Source organism: Camelus dromedarius, chromosome 4 (assembly GCF_036321535.1).
Source record: "Camelus dromedarius isolate mCamDro1 chromosome 4, mCamDro1.pat, whole genome shotgun sequence".
In the NCBI taxonomy this organism is placed as follows: domain Eukaryota; kingdom Metazoa; phylum Chordata; class Mammalia; order Artiodactyla; family Camelidae; genus Camelus; species Camelus dromedarius.
This window is the reverse complement of record NC_087439.1, coordinates 70,078,087-70,099,315: the sequence shown is the minus strand read 5'-3', so window position 1 is coordinate 70,099,315 and position 21,229 is coordinate 70,078,087. Positions and strand designations below refer to the sequence as shown.

The window sequence follows — 21,229 nt, the reverse complement described above, 5'->3', positions numbered from 1 at the left end:
AGATCAAAGGTACTTTTTGTGCCCCTTTGGCAGTCTAATGTAGCGCCTTGTCAGAATGCTTCCACATGCCTACAGTAAAATACATATGATCACAAAGGCAATTATACTGAAATGCAGTTACTAAAATATTGATAAAACAAATCTGTATCATTGTAACGTGCTTCTTTATAACACATCAAATAGAAAATATAGTAGCAAGTCTAGTGATTAACGTTATTCAAACAAGAGATGAACATAAATGATTTTTCAAGATAGTACAACTATGCTGAACACTAGAATTTGACACATTGTAAAGTGATTATAAATCAATAAAAAATGTTTAAAAAAAGATAATACAACTATAATACATAATGAAAATGTGTATGATTTCTATTGATCACAGAATCACAGGTATTGCTAATAGTATTACTTGGGTTTCCTAGTGGGCTACCTTGCCCTCTCCCCTTCACTCTGTAGAGAGAGAGAGACTAACCAGAATCTTATTTTTCAGCTTGTTTGCTTTGTCATTTCCTTTATTGGCTGATATCCTTCTTTTGCTTTGGTACTTCCCCATTTCCATCATTTCTCCACTACTAAGAGTAAGGATTAATAAGTGTACATGAATAAAATTGGAAATGACATTGTTTTTGACTAATGGAGAAGCTGGCTGGATCATGTTCCCTTTTTGAACATACCCAGGCTTCTTCTTCTTAGTACCTGGGAGTAGTCAAGCCCTGAGAGACCTCTAGTAATTAAAACTCATGTGGAAATCAGGTAGATATTGGAAGGCCATTTTATTATTTTTATGTACTGAAAGTACTCAAAATTTTTATAATCAGTTTATAGCTATAGTTACAACTATATTGAAATCAGAAGCCTCAGCACAAGGGTATCTAGATGAATTGAATATCTAAAGACAAAAATGGCTTTGTCATAAAGAGTGAAAAATTGAAGTCCAATGACTGGTCTCTCTTTCCAAAGCATCATGTCTGCACTGTCCATTAGCATATTTATTCTGTTTCCTGCTGTGTTTAGAGCAAGGGCTCTGGAGTCAGACTGTCGTAGGTGTAAACCCTATGTCATTTCTAAATAGTTGTGTGACCTTGGATAAACTATTTACATGTGTTTTAGTCTCTCTGATTATAATATGGAAATAGGAGCACTTACAGGGTAGTCATAAGGACCCAATGACATGTAGTATATGTAAAGCACTTAACTAAGTGCCTGCACTTGTAAGAACGAAGTAAATCACAGGTGTTTCAGATTTATGATTCCATGAAAATCGCAGTAAATACTAAAGTTCTGTCAGCATAAGTTAGAAGCTTACTTTTTTCTCTCATTAAAAAAAAATAGCAGTAAGCAGTTTATCTGGTGGCTCTAGGATCTTCAAGGATTCAGTTTCCTTTTGAATGTCAATTTTGTTATCCTTACTATTATTTCTTGTGGTACAAAATAGCTTCCAGAGTTCTGGTCATCCTGTCTGCATTTTGGGCACAAAGATGGAGGGCGAGATGAAGAAGGAGACAAATGGCATGTGCCAGTTATCTTTCAAGGAGATACTGAAAAGCTGACATTTGATGTCTTTTTTAATCTCATTTCGAGACCATCAGGTAGCTGCAAAGATGCAAATATTTTCAGATAAAAAATTTGATAAAACTTAATACCTCAGCTTCCTTAGCAGCAAGGGAGGTTAGGAATGTAATCTTTATTCCTGGTGGCCATGTGTCCATCAAAACATCAGGGGTTCCGTTAATAAGGAAGGGGAGGAAAATTGATGTTGGATGGGCCATCAGCAGTCTTCCCTGGTAAGACTTGTTATTTTTGGTATTATTTATCACACTGATAATAACAAGTCCAAATGGCCTAAGTATTATTATTTAAGATGATTTTGCATAATTATATTCTGATTTATTATATGTCAGTTTAACAGTTTAGGGCAATGTATATTGTTTATTTCAAGTTTAATGAATCACCTCAAATAACTACCAGTTACTTAGAATTTCAGAAATATGTTTGTAGAATCAGAACCCAGCCAGTCCTCTTCTGTGTCTGTATCATTTAGAATAAAATGATATGAATGATACATGTCATTTGCTGAAAACAGAAAACCTGAGAGAGGCTTAGGCAAAATTGATGGGTTTATTTGTATTTTTGCATAAGAAATCCAGGTGTAGGCAGTTCTGGGATGGCACTGCAGCTCAGTGATATCATCAAGGACTAGGGTCCTTCATTGTTCCTGTTCTGCTCAGTAGCCTGCTCTTTTAATTCTGGGACTTGTTTCCTCATGACATGAAGATGGCTCCAGGCTTCTTGTCTGCATTCCAGGCAGGAAACAAGGTGAAAGGGCCAAGAGCACAGGGTCCTTCCCTTTTTTATTTGTAAAGTGATATCCTCTTTGTAGTCTACTGGCATATATTCTTTTTTTTTTTTTTTAACATTTTTTATTGATTTATAATCACTTTACAATGTTGTGTCAATACTGGCATATATTCTTGACCAGAACTATGTCACATGGCTGCCCCTAGCTACAAGGGAGGGTGGTAAGTAAGTTTTCTACATGGACAGGTTACCAGTTGTAAAAAAATCTGAATTTTATTAGTGAAGAAATGAAGACCTAATATGTGTAAAACACTAGCAGTGCCTGTCAGAGTATCTGTCTAAAAATTTTTTTACCTTGTCTTACAAAGGTCTGCAGATTTATTAAATTCTCTTTGTTTTTGCAAACATACAGAACTTCAGTTAGGTTAGGGTTTCATTTTTATTGTCTCTCATGTTTCAGAGGAATGCTTTGCAAGCAATTTCTCCAGCCACCATGGAAGTTCTTATGAGAGTTTTGGCTGATTGTGATTCTTGGGAGGACGGCAATCCTGAAGAAGTGGGCAGAAAGGTAGAACTTACTCTGAAGTGCCTTACCGAAGTGGTACATATCCTTCTTACTAGCAGTTCTGATCAGCGTCAAGTGGAAACTAGCACTATTTTGGAGAACTATTTTAAATTACTAAATTCAGATCATTCAGCTTTACCTAATCAAAGGAGGTCCAGACAATGGGAAAGCCGGTTCATAGCGCTACAGATCAAAATGCTGAGTGAGTATTTGATAAGGTTTATTATATTCAACTTCCTCTGAGTCTTTTTTTTTTTTTTTTTTTTGTATTCTCCACTTTCATTTAGAATACAAGGCCATTGTATAGGAAATATTGATTGTTTAATTCAGATATTGTGTGACTATTTAGATTTTGACTTTATTAATATGGAATTGATTTGTCTTTCACATCTTTGCTTTGACAATAACAAAATCGATCCTCTATATTCTTTTTTGAAAGTTGTAATCTGCCAAAAGCAGCAATCTTAAAAAGAAAATCAGCTGTGATTTTGAAATTCTAGGAAAAGTAAATTTTCAGAAAGTGCCGTTTGTAGTTTCTAATCTATGACAAAGAGTCACATACAATCAATTTTGTGTATGCTTCTATAACATCTCTATAGAGATCACTTCAACCTCCTGAGGGTTTCTGGTTTTTTGTTTTGTTTTAATTCCTCAGATCCTCTGTATGTGTGTCTTGTTTCTCTTTCCCTCTGTTTGTGTTGGTTGCTTTGTGATATTCTATGCTTTTCTCTCTCTCTTTGCAAGCAAGTGATTTCTTAAGGTATTCCTGTTAGATTGATAGATACTAATATTGTTAACTGAGAATCCCTTTTTATAGAAATAAAATATTTTCATTACAGCTCAACTAGGAAACTCAGTTAAGTAAAAGTGAAAAAGTTTTTTATATCCTACTGCCCAGAAATAACCAGCATTAATGGTTTGTTGTATAGCTCTAGAGACAAAAAAATGTTTGTGTGGTTACGTGTGTCGTGTCCAGTTTAAAAATACTGGACATCAAAATTTTGGTGAAACTAAATGATTAATTACAAGGTTTTTGCAGGAAAATAAAATTCATCTTATACATCTTCTATTTTTTTTATCTTATAACATGTCATGTTTTATAGTTACTATACATTGCAAGTTTATAAGGAAGTTTGAGTCTTCACTGAATGGACTTCTCTTTTATTATGAACTCATATTACCTATGCCAAATTTCCCCTAATTTCTGAATGGGGGCATCCTTCAGTAGGAAACAAGAACAAAACATCATCACAGATGGATTAATTACCTCAGTCTCATTTTCATGATAACCATATGTTAATTTTACGCTATATATATGAGACTATGTTGCCAAACATAACCAAGTGTTGCTTATTGATAGCAAGTTGAGAACCACATTTTATTACACTTAACCACTAAAATGGAAGAACTCCTAAGTAAATCTCTGGGAAATATATATCACTCATATACAAAAAGTTAAGTATTTTTAATAATAAAGTATAAAAGTGTTCACTTTTCTTATTAAGTAATAAGTATTTTGTTTTCTACTTCTTATCCCTATTATTTCCTGATTAATTTATATCGGTTTGTCAACTGAAAAGCCTGAATTACATATATGACTAGAGTTAATGTTTCTGTGATGCCCAATTTTCTGCTTTATAACTGGGCAATTTTGTTTTTCTTTTCCTAGATACCATCACAGCCATGTTAGACTGCACGGATCGGCCGGTTCTTCAGGCCATTTTTCTTAACAGTAACTGCTTTGAACATCTCATACGACTGCTACAGAACTGCAAGGTATTTTTCTATTATTACTATTACTATTGTCTTTGATTTTAAGAAGCTATTATTTTGTTTATGTTTTGATTCTCTTTCGAGCATATTACTATAACTAAATTTTTTTCTTTTTTATTGTGGTAAAATACACATAACATAAAATTTACCATCTTAACCATTTTTAAGTATACATTTCAGTGGTATTAAATGAATTCACATCGTTGTTGCAACCGTTACCATCATCCATTCCCTGTTACTCTTTATCTTGTAACACTGAAACTCCATATCCATTAAACAACTCCATATTCTCCTCTCCCCTCTGCCCTTGGCAGCTACAGCTCTTTCTGTCTCTATGATTTTGACGACTCTAAGTACCTCATTAAAGTGGAATCATAAAGAATTTGTCTTTTTGTGACTGGTTTATTTCATTTAGCATAATGTCCTCAAGATTCATCCATGTTGTAGCATGTTGCAGATTTTCCTTCCTTTTTAAGACTGAATAATATCCCATTGTATGTACATACCACATTTTGTTTATCCACTCATCTGTTGATGGACCCTTGTTTTGATTCCACCTTTCAGTTATGGATAATGTTGCTATGAATATGAGTATACAAATATCTTTTCAAGATCCTACTTTAAATTCCTTTGGGCATGTATCTAGAAATGGTTTGTTGGATAATGTAGTAATTAAATTTTTAATTTTTTGAGAAACCACCTTACTGTTTTCTGTAGTGGCTGCACCATTTTACATTCTTATCAGCAATGCACAAGGCTTCCAATTTCTCCATATTCTCATCGACACTTATTATCTTCTTCTTCTCCTCCTTCTTCTTTCGTCTTCTTTTTTTCCTTTCTTCTTTTTTAATAGCCATCCTAATGGGTGTGAGGTGGTATCTCGTTGTGGTTTGATTTGCTTTTCACTAATGATTAGTGATACTGAGCATCTTTTCACGTACATCTATTCAAGTCCTTGGTGCATTTTTAATTGGATTGTTTAGCTTTTTTGTCATTGTTGAGTTTTAAAGTCCTTTTTCTTATGCATTGTTAACATTTAGTGTGAGCATTTGATGCATATGTTTTTGTGCTTTTGTTTCGCCTAAGATTATTTCATTAGCATTTTCATGTGTTTTGATTTTACATATTATTATATTAAGTGATGTACAGTAACCTACTCAATTATTCCCTCTTGGTAGATACTTAAATTTATTTCCAATTTTTTTTGCTATTACATAACTTTTCCAAGTTTCATAGAATTCTATTTCTAGTAGAATTGCTAGATCAAAGGCCATAAACTTTCTAAATTAGGGAATGTTATATAAAAACAACTTGTAAATGAGTGGAAAATGTAGAAGAATAGAAAAATAGAAATACTGTTAAGGTTCTTGATATGTACCTCCAATTTGCTTATTATTTTTTAAATTTTTTTGCTAATTTATACTTGTAGCAGGCTTGCATATCAGTACATAATAACTAATATTTATGATTATTGTATGTTTCCATAAATTTCAAGATGGTACCAGAAATCTTTTAGGAGCTTCCTGAGAAGCCTTTGAAAATAAAACTACTTCACAGAGCTTTTACCTTTCTATTTGAGGTATTCTTTTCATTAATTCTCTGTTGAGAAATATTAGAGGTTCATTCTGATTCTGTGAAAATATTACAGAATAAGGGTTTTAATATTAGCTCCTTGGATTTTTCCACACTGTTAGAAGAAAAGTATGAAAGTAGCATTTGAAGTAGCTTTCAAAGCATTTATGTCCCTTTGTTGTTTAACTTACAATAAAATTGTAAAGAATAGCATAAAATAGTAAAGAATACATTGATAAAGTAACTCGTAATAAATATTTATGAAGTCAAAAATTACCAAATTACCACTGGAGAATCAAGTTGCTTCCCTCCAACTTTTAAAAATGATTCTTGGGAAAGAAATCCTAGGGAGATGAAAGCAGCATAAGCAAAATATTTATAAAACCTTTTGTTTTTTGTAAAAAAGCAGTGTGGCTTTATTAGTTATAAAGACGACTTCAGTGATAAAGACAAGATCTCACATGTGTAGAGAACCTGTCAGTCACACATTATAGAAGGATAAATCACTAGGATAAAATAGTTTCTACTAAAATTTTTGATATGTGTTTCTACAATATGTGAAACCAAGATATAATTTAAAAAATCTCTGTCATACCATGGTCAACAGTATCTTTTCTAAAAATACAAAACTGTTTGTCATAGCTGTCATGATGGTGACCTAATATTTGCTCTTTCTACTATGTTATAGGCCAAAGTTTCTTATAATGTAGATCTAGAAACTTGCTGACAGTCACAGCATTTTAAAATTTAATTATTTGATACCATTTATCACATTTTGTTTTGAAACAGGAAATGTTAGAGAAGAAACACATTTTAGAGAGGAAATTCAGGCTTTGAGACCTGAACCTTCCCTGCTGGCAGTGGTCTTTATTTGTGGAATATTCTAGTCAGAATCCCTGTAGATTCCTCACCAAACATGGGAGTCATTAAATTTTAAAAACAAGGGGAACCTTTGAAATAAACTGCCCAACACTTTGAGTATACACATGAGGAAATATGTCCTGAAAGATGAAGTAATTAGCTCAGGGTTAACGCTAATATACAATGGAGATAGGATTTCTTTACCCAGGTATTCTGACCCTAACTTCATTGTTGTACATAGTTTTGTAACTGTATTACTGGTACTTAAGCTCAGTGTTCAGTCGGTAGAAAAAACTGTTTTCTGTGCATTAAATATAGGAGAATTACGGGTTTTATTTACTGTGTATGCAAACATATTTGATGGAGATAGGTGATACCATTTATGAATATATAAAAATGTTTGAAATCTTGTGAAAACTTAAGTTCCCAAATGTGTTATAGGATGCTACATATGTCTATTGATTGATTTCTGTTTAAATTGTTTTTGTTAGTAAGGAATGATTCTTTTATAAAGTAATACAGAATCAAGACAATTGTCATTTTAAGTATTCAGACCCATTGCAAACATTGTCAACTAAAGGTTAAGGTGTCATAAGCAGTTTATGAATTACACAGAAATCTTTAGGCTGATTGTTGCAGTTTCTGTGCTTTCTGTTTGCATAAGATTCACCAACCAGTATGCATTAATTTCCTGAGTATTTGTGTAAAGACTTCTGGGCTTGTCAAAATGAGTCCAGTCATACTATAACATACTTAAAACACAGTTCCATGGACTCATATTTTTAACTTTTATGATAGATATGATAAATTTTAGAGAATTCATACACATTGCCCTAGTGACCTTGAGCAGGTTTCTTTTCATTTTTTAAAGATAGATTTTTATTTAAATTTAGAGCAATGCACAATCAATATAGAAATTTTTGAGGAAAAAAGAAGTATATAATATATTTTAAAAATCCTTTTATAAAGCATATGTATATAATACTTAAATCATGGCATAATATGCATAGCAATATTTGTGTATGTATTTTAATGTGGTTGTACTTTCCTTTACAAAATTGGAATACTACTGAATATTTTTATATTCTGCTTTTCATCATGTTATACCATGAATCTTCCCATTTCCATCGTATATTTTTCAAAAGATTGTTTTTAATGACTGCAAATATTTCAACCAAGCAATTCTCAAAGTATGGGATCCCTAAAATCATTTCAGGGAGTCTGCGAAGTCTACTTAACAAAATTTCTGTTTGAGGCTAGATTTTCTTCATAAACTTTAAGCAAAACAACATTATAAAAGCCTGAATGCAAAGTCAGATACGAGAGTTCATTTGTCTTCATTTATGTCAGACATTTAAAGAAATTTGAAAAAATGTAAAAGCACTCATCCTCACTAAGATATATTTTGGAAGATAAAGTTATTTTTCATTAACATGTTATTTATGTAAACATGCATTAGATTTATTACTTTTTGAATAAATGAACAAATTTTTTTAAATGTCTTGATTTTAATTTCTTATATGATAAATAGTGACCAATGTAACCCATATAAATAAAAGTTCTTTGGCGTTCTCAGTAATTTTTAAAGAGTGTTTCTGGTTCTTGAGACCAGAAAATTTGAGGACTTCTCTTTCAACCTATTAATGTACCATAATTTATTTAAGTATTCTACTATGTTGATAATTTAATGGTTTCTAAATTTTTGCTATCGTAAACAAAGTTGAAATGAGCATGTCTGTTCTAAAATCTTGGTGTGAGTTTGTTTCTTCGAGTAGATTTCTAGAAATATGATTACTGATTTTGAAGAGTAAGAACTTTAGAGAGTTTTGATTTGGATTGCTTTCTGGAAAGACTGTACTCATTTTTACTTTCATCAGTTTTGAGCATTTCTGTGTTCTTGCACGTAAATAATATGGAATATTATTATTTTAAAAATCTCTGCTGATATTAATAATACCAGCTTTCGTTTATTTACCCTTTGTTATGTGCTGGTTACTAGGCTAATAACCTAACATGGTTTGTTTCATTTAATTTGCACACCTATTTCATGAGATGATATTCTTTTCGTGTTGGAGAAAACAAGTTCAGAGAAGTTAAGTAGTTTTTCTTAAAACTAAACAGCTAGTAAATAGCCAAACCAAGATTCAAATCCAGGTTTTTGATTCCAAAGCCTGTATTGCACACACTGATCTATTTTTAGGTTAGGCTTTACCTATGTTCTTGCATACCCTGTTTTACCATGCTGTTATTCATGGTATTTTATATTGCATTCTTTCAGCACATAACTCACTTTTTATTTTTTTATTTCTGAAATGATAGTTCCTAAGAAGAGCTTCCTTCTTAGGATAGTCTTGATAAATCCCTTTATAAATCTAACTTTCTCTCCCTTTGCACTCTCATTTGAATTAATCTTTCTCTTTACCCAGACTGCGACTGAGATCTTTTGGGATGCTGAGTTTTATTTATGTAAGCCAAACTACTTAATTCTGTCATTTCTTTCAGAAGAGGGCGATCTCTCAGAGATAATCATAATCTCCCTTTTTCGTATACAAACTAATATAAATTATGCTCAACTTTTCATAATTTTGGAGAATACTGTTGTAAAATTTTAAACAAAATGTGTGGTTACATAAATTTGGAAAATGTATACATGAAACGCTACTTACTGACCTTCCTTGTCAGAGTATGCATCAGCATATTCAAGAGTCTGAGAAGTATTTCCAGAAAGACCCCTTTTAAAAATTACTTTTAAGAGCATTTCACAAACATCCTAGGCTACAGAACCCTTAGTATACATTCTTTACTACTGTATCTTTAGTCTGTCTCAGTAGCAATTTATTTCTTTTCTGAGTCATTCTCTTCTATTCTTTTAGAATTGAGGAATATTAACTAATTGTTCCTAATAATTAATTATTGTTTTTGTTTCTTATTTTAGTAACTTTGAATTCCAAGAGAGAAATAATTAATTAATTATATAGTATAAATTAATGTTAATTTTTAATCCAAAAATTGAATTGTTGATTGTCAGTTTAAGAGTGGTATGCTTCACGAGTGGATTCTTGGATTTATTTTCAAGAGACGTGGAAATCCATTTAAACTTCATTTTTGCTTATAGGTAATGATTTAATGTTCTTTCTCCATTATTCTTGTCTCTGTTTTTAACAGCTGTTTTTAAATGCTAACAGTAAGGTGGCAGACAAGAACGAGAAAGACCTTGCCAACAAATTACTGACAGAAATGAATGAGGACCAGGTATCTACAAAGACTGCATCTTGTTTCAGCTGAAGTCCAAAATCTGTCAATGGGAGTACCTATTCCTGTACTTCTCTTCTTGTGTCTTAAAATACACAAACATTATCTACTTCTAATCTTTATCAATTATTTTTGAAAATTGTTTAAAAAATTAAAAGTAAAAATGCTTTCATCTAAAAGATAAGTATATTGAAATCTTGGTGGGTGACATAAACGATCAACAGTATTCCATCTATGTATGTGTGTGTTCTTTTCAGTGTGAGGAAATATAAAGTACAGGAATGGAATCCCAGCAATATCAATGCTGTCCACCTGGTGGTGATGCCATATTTTGGGGGGCTTCTTTTTCTAAGCCTTGTGGTATCCTGGGACCTTAGGGCTTTCTTTGTGAATATGTATGATCAGTTTTAATCTCTTGATTCTTTGCTTCTTGTTGACAAATGATGATTATAATTCAATGGACAACCCAAATCTTAGAGGAAGGGAAGAAGATGCCAAACTCTTTTGAGTCTTGATTTAGCATAAAATTTAACTTTTTTCTTTTCTAAAAATTCAACTCTACATGGGTATAAGGCAGAAATATACAATTTATCTTACTTTTCACAATATATTAGGTAATTTAGTTTGGAAAAAAACTATGTATAAAAATTGCTTTGTTATTTATCTTTCCCAAAATGTTGTGAGAGAGCTTAACTGATGTCTCTTATTATTATGTTAATGTCCATGTATATAAATAGAGTTGTGGTATAAAAAGAGATATGATAGTCTATTATTTTCTATTCTGTATGTGAAATGCCAACTACAGAGTACTGTTTTAGATTTCTCTATAAATTTTAGTTCCTTGAAAGTCTTCTTATATAGATTTATAAAATGTTATAAAAATCTTCTTAAGGGTTTACAATTAGTATTCCTAATGTAGGTACTGTGATGCATAGTCTTCTTGCATAAAGTTTAGAAAAGATCTTATTTGCATGAAATTCTGTATGCAGATGCTTAATGCATATGATAATAGTTTTGTCATATGTAATATGTTTATTTTATATAATTATGTTTAATAAACATCAGCAAAAACCAAGATGCCAGCTTGAATAACTTGCTTAAAAGTGTAGAGCTTAGCTTAATATGACAAAGATCTAATCAGTCCCTGTTTACTCACACCATTTTTAGTGGGAGGGAGAGAGGAAAATTCTATTTGTAGAGTGACAAGCTTCAAGTTATAGTAACGTATTCCCAAAAGCAAGTTTTGGGGATGGGTAATTTTTACAACTTTCTAGTCTTCACACTATGCTTTCATGCTATATTATCATGCTGATGATATAACATTCATATTCAGTTTTTTTATATTGTTGATGTGCTATTTTGTTTTTGTTTGTTATGAATGCACTGCCCTGAAATTTAATACATTTCTTCTTTATGATGAAGCTTAAACAAAAATAGACAAAATAGATCTGGTATTTTTTTTTTACAACTTTTGGCATTAAAGGTTGCCTTCTCAAAAACATGACAGTATGTATAGATACATATTTCACTTTCTGTTCTGCCTCAAATTCTTCATGTTATGTAAAAACAGATGTACCTTACTGTTTTCACGTGTAAGTGGTTAGCTGGTGTATGCACATGCCATTTTATTTATAACAGGATTTGGAAACTAAGTAGACAAGACTATTTTAGACATCTTATTATACATGCTAATGAAATTTTAACCTAGGCAGTTTCAAGTGTAGTTTTGAAGGATAGTTAAAGATAAGAGAATTTCCAGTGATAGACCTCCCTCCCTTCCTCTTGAGATTGTCCATTACTTTTAAAAAGCATGTATTAAGCTTAGTGTTTTTTCTTTCCCAAAATACATTTTAATGTAATGAGTGAATGTAGCCTTATCCTTCTTGACACATGGCTTATTTTCTGTCAAGCATATTACTTTTCTTACAGGTTGTAGTGTTTCAGAAACCCATTTCATTGGAAGAGGAATATACTGCATGCTAAGTAATTATTTTTTCAGGTTTTCAGAACAAAGGTTTCCTAACTGAATAAAAATTTTGAATACATTTGTTAATTTCTTGCTTTTTTTTTCCCCCCTCTGGTAGGTGTTTCAGGGACAATTGGATTGTTTGGCTGTATCAACCATTCAGGCTTTGACAGCAGTAATGAACAAATCTCCAGCTGCTAAGGTAAAACATATATCCTCAAGCTCTGAAGTGTTATCTTAGATATACCAGTTTTTGCTATATAATTCCCTAAGCCACTTAAAGAAGTATATAATATATATGGTTTCACGTGTGAAACAAAATAGTTCACAAAATATCTCGTTAGTATTGGAATCACTTAGCTGACAATTTAAAAGACAAATGCTTCTGGGCACTGCTCTGGGATTATTTAAAGCACTGATGACTGACTGTAAGCTTTAGGGCTTTACAGTGTCAGTCAACGAATGGGAAGAGAGCACTGGTGTTGAAATGTTGAAGTGATCGTTTTAAGTCATTCTTTGGTTAGTGCATTGAAATAATTAAATTTTATATCACAGTTTTTCTTCATTCATACAATAATCACTCTTTGACTATTTGGTCAGTTCATGACTGCCTAGAATATGAACGTATTTCACATGTGAATTGCCCTATCAGTTTGGGACTTGTTGTTCCAGATGGCCATTTCTTTGTAGTCACTAACTCTTAGGATTTTCTTTCCCTTCTCATTCACTGCCACTAACTACGCCCCGTAGTCCACTTATGCTGGTTTTGTCCTAGTAGTTTTCCCACTGAGTACTTTTAAAGATTAATGACATCATCTGTGTAACATGGTGAGCATAGTGCAGGCACATGGTAAGTACTTAATAAGTGTAAGTGTCTGTTATTATTTTCACCATTTACTGTCTTATCCACCGCCTCTAATATATTTTATGCCTTACTTTTTTAGTGCCAGAAATGAATGAATTATTCCTTGTTCCCTAAGCCATGCTTTCAGTTGCATTTCTTACTTTCAATTAGTTTTTGTTAGGAGACTAACATTGCCCTATAAATGTTACTATATATAGCTTGTGGTTAGATTCCTACTGAATAGGCTTTTACAACTATTATAGGCTGGGGTGGGAATCTAATCTCCATTTATAATAATTTCTTAAGGAAAAAATGATCTTAAATTCTAAGTAATTGGTTTATGAGTATAATGGATTACCTGTAATGTATTAAGAAATTCAAGCCTAAAATGATGTCCAAGTCTTTTTAGAATATAAGTTGTTGTTTTTTACTATGTAATGCCTTGCATCGTTTAAAATATTAAAGAGTCAGAGTCAACTAATTCCCCTTCCTAGAGACAACCAGTCATACTTGTTTTGTTTAAATCTTTCGATTATATAATGTTTTGTGCCTAACTTCCTGGACCACTTTAGTGTTCCTAAATTTTTTTGCTTGTCTTTATATTTTACTTTATGGCTTTGGGTACCCACTAGATCAAAAATAATGTGACTTAGAACTTACGAAATTAAACTTCATGCTCTGGATAATTCAAACCATTTAGTTACAAAGAGCAGAGAGAAAACCATACCCACTTTTTTCTGGCCATTACTCAGAATTGGCAGGACTCTTTAAACTAGTCCTTTTAGGCTGCTGACTCCTCTTATTCCCAAAATCTCCTCATCTTTTCTCCATTTTTGTTTTAACTTCAAGTAATACTGTACTAATAACAAATCAAGTGAAGAAAGTAAAGGAATCTGCAAGTAACATAATAATTTTATAATACACAATTTTTGCTAATTCCATTTGTTTTATATTTTGGTATGTTATTGTAGCATTGTATTCCAGAAGGTGTAAGGGATCTATTTTAAGATGAAGACATGTGACTTAACAAAACAAATATTGAACTCAATCTTTTAATATTTTTAGTTAACTTAAAATGGGTATTATTTAACATTTTAAATATTCTAACACATTCAGTTTTTGAAAATGTGCTTTGATGTGTTGATTTCTCCTTCTCTAGGAAGTATTTAAAGAAAGAATTGGTTATACACATATGTTTGAAGTATTAAAATCCTTGGGTCAGCCACCACTGGAACTACTTAAAGAACTTATGAATATGGTGAGTTTTTTAAACTTTATTAAAAGAAGTTCCATTATCTTGATATCAAAGATGGTAAATAACCTTTTGTCTCTTATGTTGCTTTACAGGCTGTAGAGGGTGACCACACTTCAGTTGGGATTTTGGGCATTAGTAATGTCCAGCCTCTTTTGCTTCTTATCCAGTGGCTTCCAGAGCTAGAATCCCATGACCTGCAAATCTTCATCTCTGATTGGCTGAAGAGAATTTGTTGTATTAATAGGCAGAGTCGAACTACTTGTGTCAATGCAAACATGGGAATTCGAATCATTGAAACCCTTGATTCCCATTCTTCCCTCCATCGGACTTGTGCTGAGAACTTGATCGCACTCCACGGTTCCTTGGGGAGTCAGTCAGTGAGCTCAGAAGAAATCCGTCAACTACTAAGATTGTTGAGAGTGGATGAATCTGACTATATTCACCCTTATACCACTCATGTAACTCGAGCAATCCTGACAATGGCCCGAAAACAAAGTCTCGAGAGCGCGCTGCAGTATTTTAATTTGTCACATAGTATGGCAGGAATTTCTGTACCTTCCATACAGAAATGGCCAGGGTCTGCCTTTTCTTTCAGTGCTTGGTTTTGCTTAGATCAGGATCAGTTGACTCTTGGCAATGCTAACAAAGGAGGAAAAAGAAAACAATTGTACAGGTACTGATACAAGTTATGGAATATAAATGAATACTGTTATAGCAGTATATGCTCTGATTCTTAAGCAGGAAAAAGCTTTTCTAAGAATCTACTTTTTAAATGTACAATAGTTTTATCTAAAGCCTCTTCCTCCTTGGGATGTACACACCTTAATTATGAGTGCTTTGTTGCTTTCATAATAATAATTGTATATCTCACATGTTTTGACGGTTAAGTTCTGAAGCTAATTTAGAAACAAACAGATTTTAAATTTGGAGATTTAAAATTATTGTAAGATTGAAGAAAAAAGCAATAGTAAATTTGAAAATGAATGGTGATTTTTCTGTTCCATTGTTGATGCTATATTTATATGAAGGACCAAAAAACCTATGTGTATCCAAACTTAGTTACTTCAGTAACTAATAACTTTTAATATGCCTTAGGATTTTTTAAAGATCTTTATTCATGCTTTCGGAATGTTATTTGAAAGAATTTTGAAGATTTGAAATTTTATAGTTTTGCTATGGTTTGCTAATGGCATTCTGCTTATAAGGCTACCTTTTATAGTTTACTAAACTCCTGTGCCCAAAAAAAGATTTAAAAATCATCTCTGAAGCAAGGTTGGACTGATGATGTATAGCAATAGAATGTAAGGCACAGTGTATTTGAGAAGGATATTCACAATGAAGTTATTGTTTTGTGTGCTCCAGTAATGGTTAAACTGTACAACTGACTTTAAAAGTTCTGGTAATATATATTTTTGTTAGCTTTTTTACAGGAGGTGGCATGGGTTTTGAAGCTTTTATTACCCATTCAGGTATGTTGGTTGTGGCAGTGTGCACGAAAAGAGAATATGCAACAGTTATGCTTCCTGACCACAGTTTCTGTGATTCCCTCTGGGTAAGGCTTCAGGGCATCACATTTGACTTCTTGGTTCTTTCCTTTAAAAAACACAAGTTGGTGCATGTACATTGTGTTGTCATCTGCTTTTTGAGACTCAGTAAACTTTCATGTTAAGGTTCTTTTCATGTTGAAAATTACCTATAAAGAATTTAATACAACTTACCATAATTGTAAATTCATTATCATTATCATTATCTAGCAGTAATCATTTTTCTGCTAGAAAGTTAAAGTGAAATGTTATGATTTCTTTGAAGTTTTCCAGAATCAAATTTGATTTTGAATTTCAATTTAAAATGAGAACAGAAATTGTAAAAACAATACATTTCTGTTGCTTTTTAAAAAAAATAAAATGCTTCTCATTAGAAGAATTGATTGTAAAGAATATGCATAGACTTGGGAAAATGCAGGAAAGATACTCTGTTCCAGTTGTGTATAGATTTTCTAGAATAGTCAGAAGTGTTTTTTATAGTACTACAGAAGAAAATTGTTACTCACTTTAAGAACATCATTTTAATCAGCATTTAATTATGCTTAAATCTTCTGTTCTACTCTTCACACAAATTAGTTACATAGTAATACTCTGAAAACATTTACCATTGCAAAGACTTAATATAATCTTTACCTTTTAAATCTATGTTTTACTTTACCAGCACAACATAACCATTGTTCATATGCCTGGAAAAAGGCCGTTTGGTCAGAGCCTTGTCTATATCTATGACAATGGACAGCAGAAGGTCTCTGCCCCTCTGAGATTTCCTGCCATGAATGAAGTAAGCACGTATAACCTACTCTTTATGGGACTAGTTGATTGAGAACTCTTGAAAAAATTTTTAATTAAATATATTAGGTTCTGTTTGTTCTAAATGTATGCCTTTAAGTATTAGTATTTTCTATGTACTGATATGTATAGTAAGTTAACATTTAATTATGTTAGCCTTCATTATAGATGAAGTCAGACAACAATTGTAATAAAAACAATTCATGGAAGAAACAAATGTAATTAAAGGCTTAGAAAAAAAGACTCGTAAGAGGAAAGTCAAAGAATATGAATAGAATAGGGCAAAGATGATTTAATAAACCTCTCCAAGTATACAAAATATTTAGACTGTTATGATAGACTCTTTTCCATCACTGAATTTTTCATTGAAATTGAAACAATAATGAAGAAACTTTAAATCTTCACATTGTAGTTAGCTATAAGATAAAATTTATTTCCTGAGGTAATTCTTAAAGAACAGTAGTGTAAGAGTTCTGTGAGAATTTTTAGGTATTTTTGAAAAGGCCTTTTCTGAAGATAATGGAATGAATTAGATTATTTCCCAAGTCCTTCCAGGATTCAGTAATTTCTTATTGCTCTTCATCTCAGTGATCACTTCAGGATAACCTGTAATGAGCATTATTACACTGATGTGTAATTCTCTGTTTATAAATTTTAAGAGAAAAAAGTGGTTTTCTCTATTTTAGAATTTACTAAAGTAAAAAAAAATTTAAATACACACATTAAAAATTCAAAACTGCAGCAACATGGATGCTCCTGGAGAATGTCATTCTAAGTGAAGTAAGCCAGAAAGAGAAAGAAAAATACCATATGAGATCGCTCATATGTGGAATCTAAAAAACAAAAACAAAAACAAACAAACAAACAAAAACAAAGCGTAAATAAAGGACAGAAATAGACTCACAGACAGAGAATACAGACTTGTGGTTACCAGGGGGGTGGAGGGTGGGAAGGGATAGACTGGGATTTCAAAATTGTAGAATAGATAAACAAGATTACACTGTATAGCACAGGGAAATATACACAAAATGTTATGATAACTCACAGAGAAAAAAATGTGACAATGAGTGTGTATATGTCCATGAATGACTGAAAAATTGTGCTGAACACTGGAATTTGACACAACATTGTAAAATGATTATAAATCAATAAAAAATGTTAAAAAAAAATTCAAAACTTACAGAAGGATATAAAGTGAGTTATGAAAGTCATGCAGCTAAAATCTGTGGGTCGAATATAACATCTGTAATGATGTCTTATGTGTACATACACATGCACACATCATGATCCATTAAAAATAAAACTTTTTCAGTGTATTGTTTAATTTTATGTACTGTTTCATTTTAAATATAAGGACAGAGATTTAATTAAAATGTGTGATTTATTGTGTTCATTTCTTAATTTTTAGCCTTTCATTTCATGCTGCATTGGTTCAGCTGGGCAGAGAACCACCACTCCTCCACCATCCCAAATCCCAGATCCACCTTTTTCTTCTCCCATTACCCCTCATCGGACATCATTTGGTGGAATTTTGTCATCAGCCTCCTGGGGAGGAACCACTGAAAAATCAAAACTGATTACCAAACTGATATCAGCTGGAACCCAAGACAGTGAGTGGGGGTGTCCCACATCCCTGGAGGGTCAACTAGGGTCTGTTATCGTCTTCTATGAAGCACTGCAGCCTCCTCAGGTGAAGGCATTATATTTAGCAGGTGAGCGTGTTCCATCATACTGTTTAATTAAACTTAAATCGTTTTTTCTGTTGCCTAAACATATTCTGAGGAATATATGTGACCTGGAGAATGCACAGTTGGCCCTTGAACAACTTGAGTGATTAGGGGTGCTGACCCTTCATGCAGGCAAAAATTCCACGTATAATTTATAGTCAGCACTCCATACATACGTGGTTCCTTTGTATGTGTGGTTCCACATTTGCAGATTGTAGTACTATAGTATTTACTTATATGTGAAAAAACTCCACGTATAAGTGGACCCATGCAATTCAAATCCATGTTGTTCAGAGGCAAGATGTATTTTTTTTCAGTTGAAGCCGAAGGGGAAGAAAAAGCCTGCCGCACACCATACTTTTATTCCCTTTAACTTTATTGAGATATTGGCTTACAACATGTAAGTTTAAAGTATGCAGTGTGGTAATTTGATACATACATACGTTGCAAAATGATTATCATAATAAAAATACCTCCATTCCCTCACATAATTAACATTTTTTAATGTGTGTGTTGATAACATTTAAGATTTACTCTGTTAACAACTTTCAAGTATATTATACATTATAATTAATTATAGTACACTATACTTTTTTTTGTAAGCATACATAAAGCAAACCTTTGCGAAATATTTCAAATATTGTCCGTAATACTGCCTGCATTAATCTGTTAGGACTGCCATAACAAAATACCATAGACTGGATAGCTTAAACACTATTTTCTCACAATTATGGAAGCTTGAATTCCAAGGTCAAATTTCCATGAGGCTTGATTTTTAGTGAAGCCTCTATTCTTGACTTGTAGGTATCTACCTTCTTGCTGCATCCTCACATGGAGTTTATCCTCTGTGTGTGTGCAGAGATAGAGTTCTCTGTTGCCTTTTTTTCTTCTTATAAGGGGCCCTATTGAGTTAGACCCAACTCTTATGACATCATTTAACCTTAGTTACCCTTAAAGGCTCTATCTCCAAATATAGTAACATTGGGAGTTAGACCTTCAACACAGAAATGGGGGAGGGTAACACAATTCAGTCTATAATACTGCCAGTACTTTTGACAGATCTTATTATGTTGATGAAACAATATATAGGTCTGCGTTCGTAGGAAATCACACAGCTGATTCTAAAATCATATGAATCTTATTCAGAACTTGTCATTTTTATAATTCATATATTAATATATCTGAAGAATTCATGAAGGCAGTAGAATTAGGAGTCCTTGGATACAATGACAAGCTGTTTTTGTTTTGGTTCTAATTTTAAAGATACACGCTGATTGGTATTGTATCATAACTGTTTTAAAAATTGTATCTATATTTTAATGGAATGTTTAGGAGTTAAGCTTGTAAGTTAATATATGTAATACAGAGTTAATATACATAACTTTGAAAATTAGCTTAGTATTTGTCAAAATGTCTTTTTTTAGATTATATGGAGTTTGGAGATGAATGTCTCTGTGTAGACTTTCAAAGTTTATATTAGAAACTTGTCATTAATTTAAACTCACCGAAGTATTTAAAGTTGACCTTTAAATAAATTCCAAGCTAATAATAAGTCATTTAGTATAGTCATTAACAGCTATATACTTTGGATTTTGTTCTTACAGTTTTTCCTGCTTAAAATTCTACTCTTATAAATAATAATTATTTGTTATATAGTATTCATAATGATTATTTTTAAAGGCTACATAATATTTCATTGGATTTATAATGCATGATTTACTTAGGTTTTTTGTAAATTCTAATATTGATATCAACTTCTAAATATTAAATATGATGAACTGTTACACCAATTTATTTTTCATATTTTGCTTATAAGTTCCCAGGATAAATATGCAAAGTGTGTGAATATTTTTATGGTTCTCAATACATGTTACCTAATCAGTTTTCATAAAGGATATACCAATTGACAGTGCCTACCAGTAACAGAAGAATACCAGATTCACCACAGCACGTTATGATGTAATGGTCAATACTGTTCCATTCGTTTTTGTATTTCTTTGATTTTTTTTTTTAAAGAAGATTTTTTTTCCTACTTATTTACTATACCATTTCTGTGATATCTGTTTACTTCATTGGTTGTTTTACTATTTTATCTTACAAATTTGAATTGGTTTATATTAGATAAATTAATATATAAACTTTGTTATATTTTATATTAATTTTTTAATGGTATATAAAATTTCCTTTCTGTAGTAGAACTTGTTCTACCCACTGCCCCAACTTTTCTAGTTGTAGAACCAACTGGAGGTGATATAAAATGATATAAAAATAGAGTACATCTGGGGTATTGTGTTTTAACTTGGGTAGTGTGTTATATGAGAAGCTCAAAACAGCTTGATCTAAAATTATTTTCTGATTACACAGAACTGAGGAGGCCATATATATTCAATAATATGTGTGTGTATGTGTGTATGATTTTCAGGTCCAAACTGTTTAAGCCCTTGGAAATTTCAGGAGTCTGACATGGCCGACCTGCCTGGTACCGTCCTCCTTCACTACACTGCAAAGGTCAGAGTAAATGCATGGACTGTCCATCTAGCTGTAACTGTACTATGAACTAAAATTCCTTTTTTATTTCTTCTGTCATTTAAGTGGGTGATTGAGAAGGGGGTTAAGTTACCATTAAAAGTTAATAATTTTCAAAGGCAGATGAGAAGCAGTAAATATTAAGATACAGCTCTCAACTAGGATTCAGATATACCTTTGTCATCCCAGTAGTATGCATGGGAATAGTTGTAGTGGGAATTTATACTAATGAATCAATTTCAGTAAATGAAACTATT

At 32.1% G+C, this 21,229-nt stretch overlaps 1 protein-coding gene across 5 annotated transcripts in view; it reads left to right on the top strand.

Annotated features, from left to right (window-relative positions):
* NBEAL1 (neurobeachin like 1) overlaps nt 1-21,229 on the top strand; it is a 129,177-nt gene that overhangs the window by 32,654 nt on the left and 75,294 nt on the right. For 4 of the 5 annotated variants that reach the window (XM_031451969.2, XM_031451968.2, XM_064485094.1 and 1 more), the window contains exons 9-18: nt 2,759-3,065; nt 4,533-4,639; nt 10,235-10,321; nt 12,406-12,489; nt 14,291-14,389; nt 14,479-15,059; nt 15,806-15,938; nt 16,592-16,711; nt 18,128-18,431; nt 20,869-20,954. In XM_031451969.2, coding sequence (XP_031307829.1) covers nt 2,759-3,065; nt 4,533-4,639; nt 10,235-10,321; nt 12,406-12,489; nt 14,291-14,389; nt 14,479-15,059; nt 15,806-15,938; nt 16,592-16,711; nt 18,128-18,431; nt 20,869-20,954 — 1,908 coding nt within the window. The remainder of the gene's footprint in view (nt 1-2,758; nt 3,066-4,532; nt 4,640-10,234; nt 10,322-12,405; nt 12,490-14,290; nt 14,390-14,478; nt 15,060-15,805; nt 15,939-16,591; nt 16,712-18,127; nt 18,432-20,868; nt 20,955-21,229) is intronic. The other variant, XM_010991745.3, reaches the window with a different exon arrangement.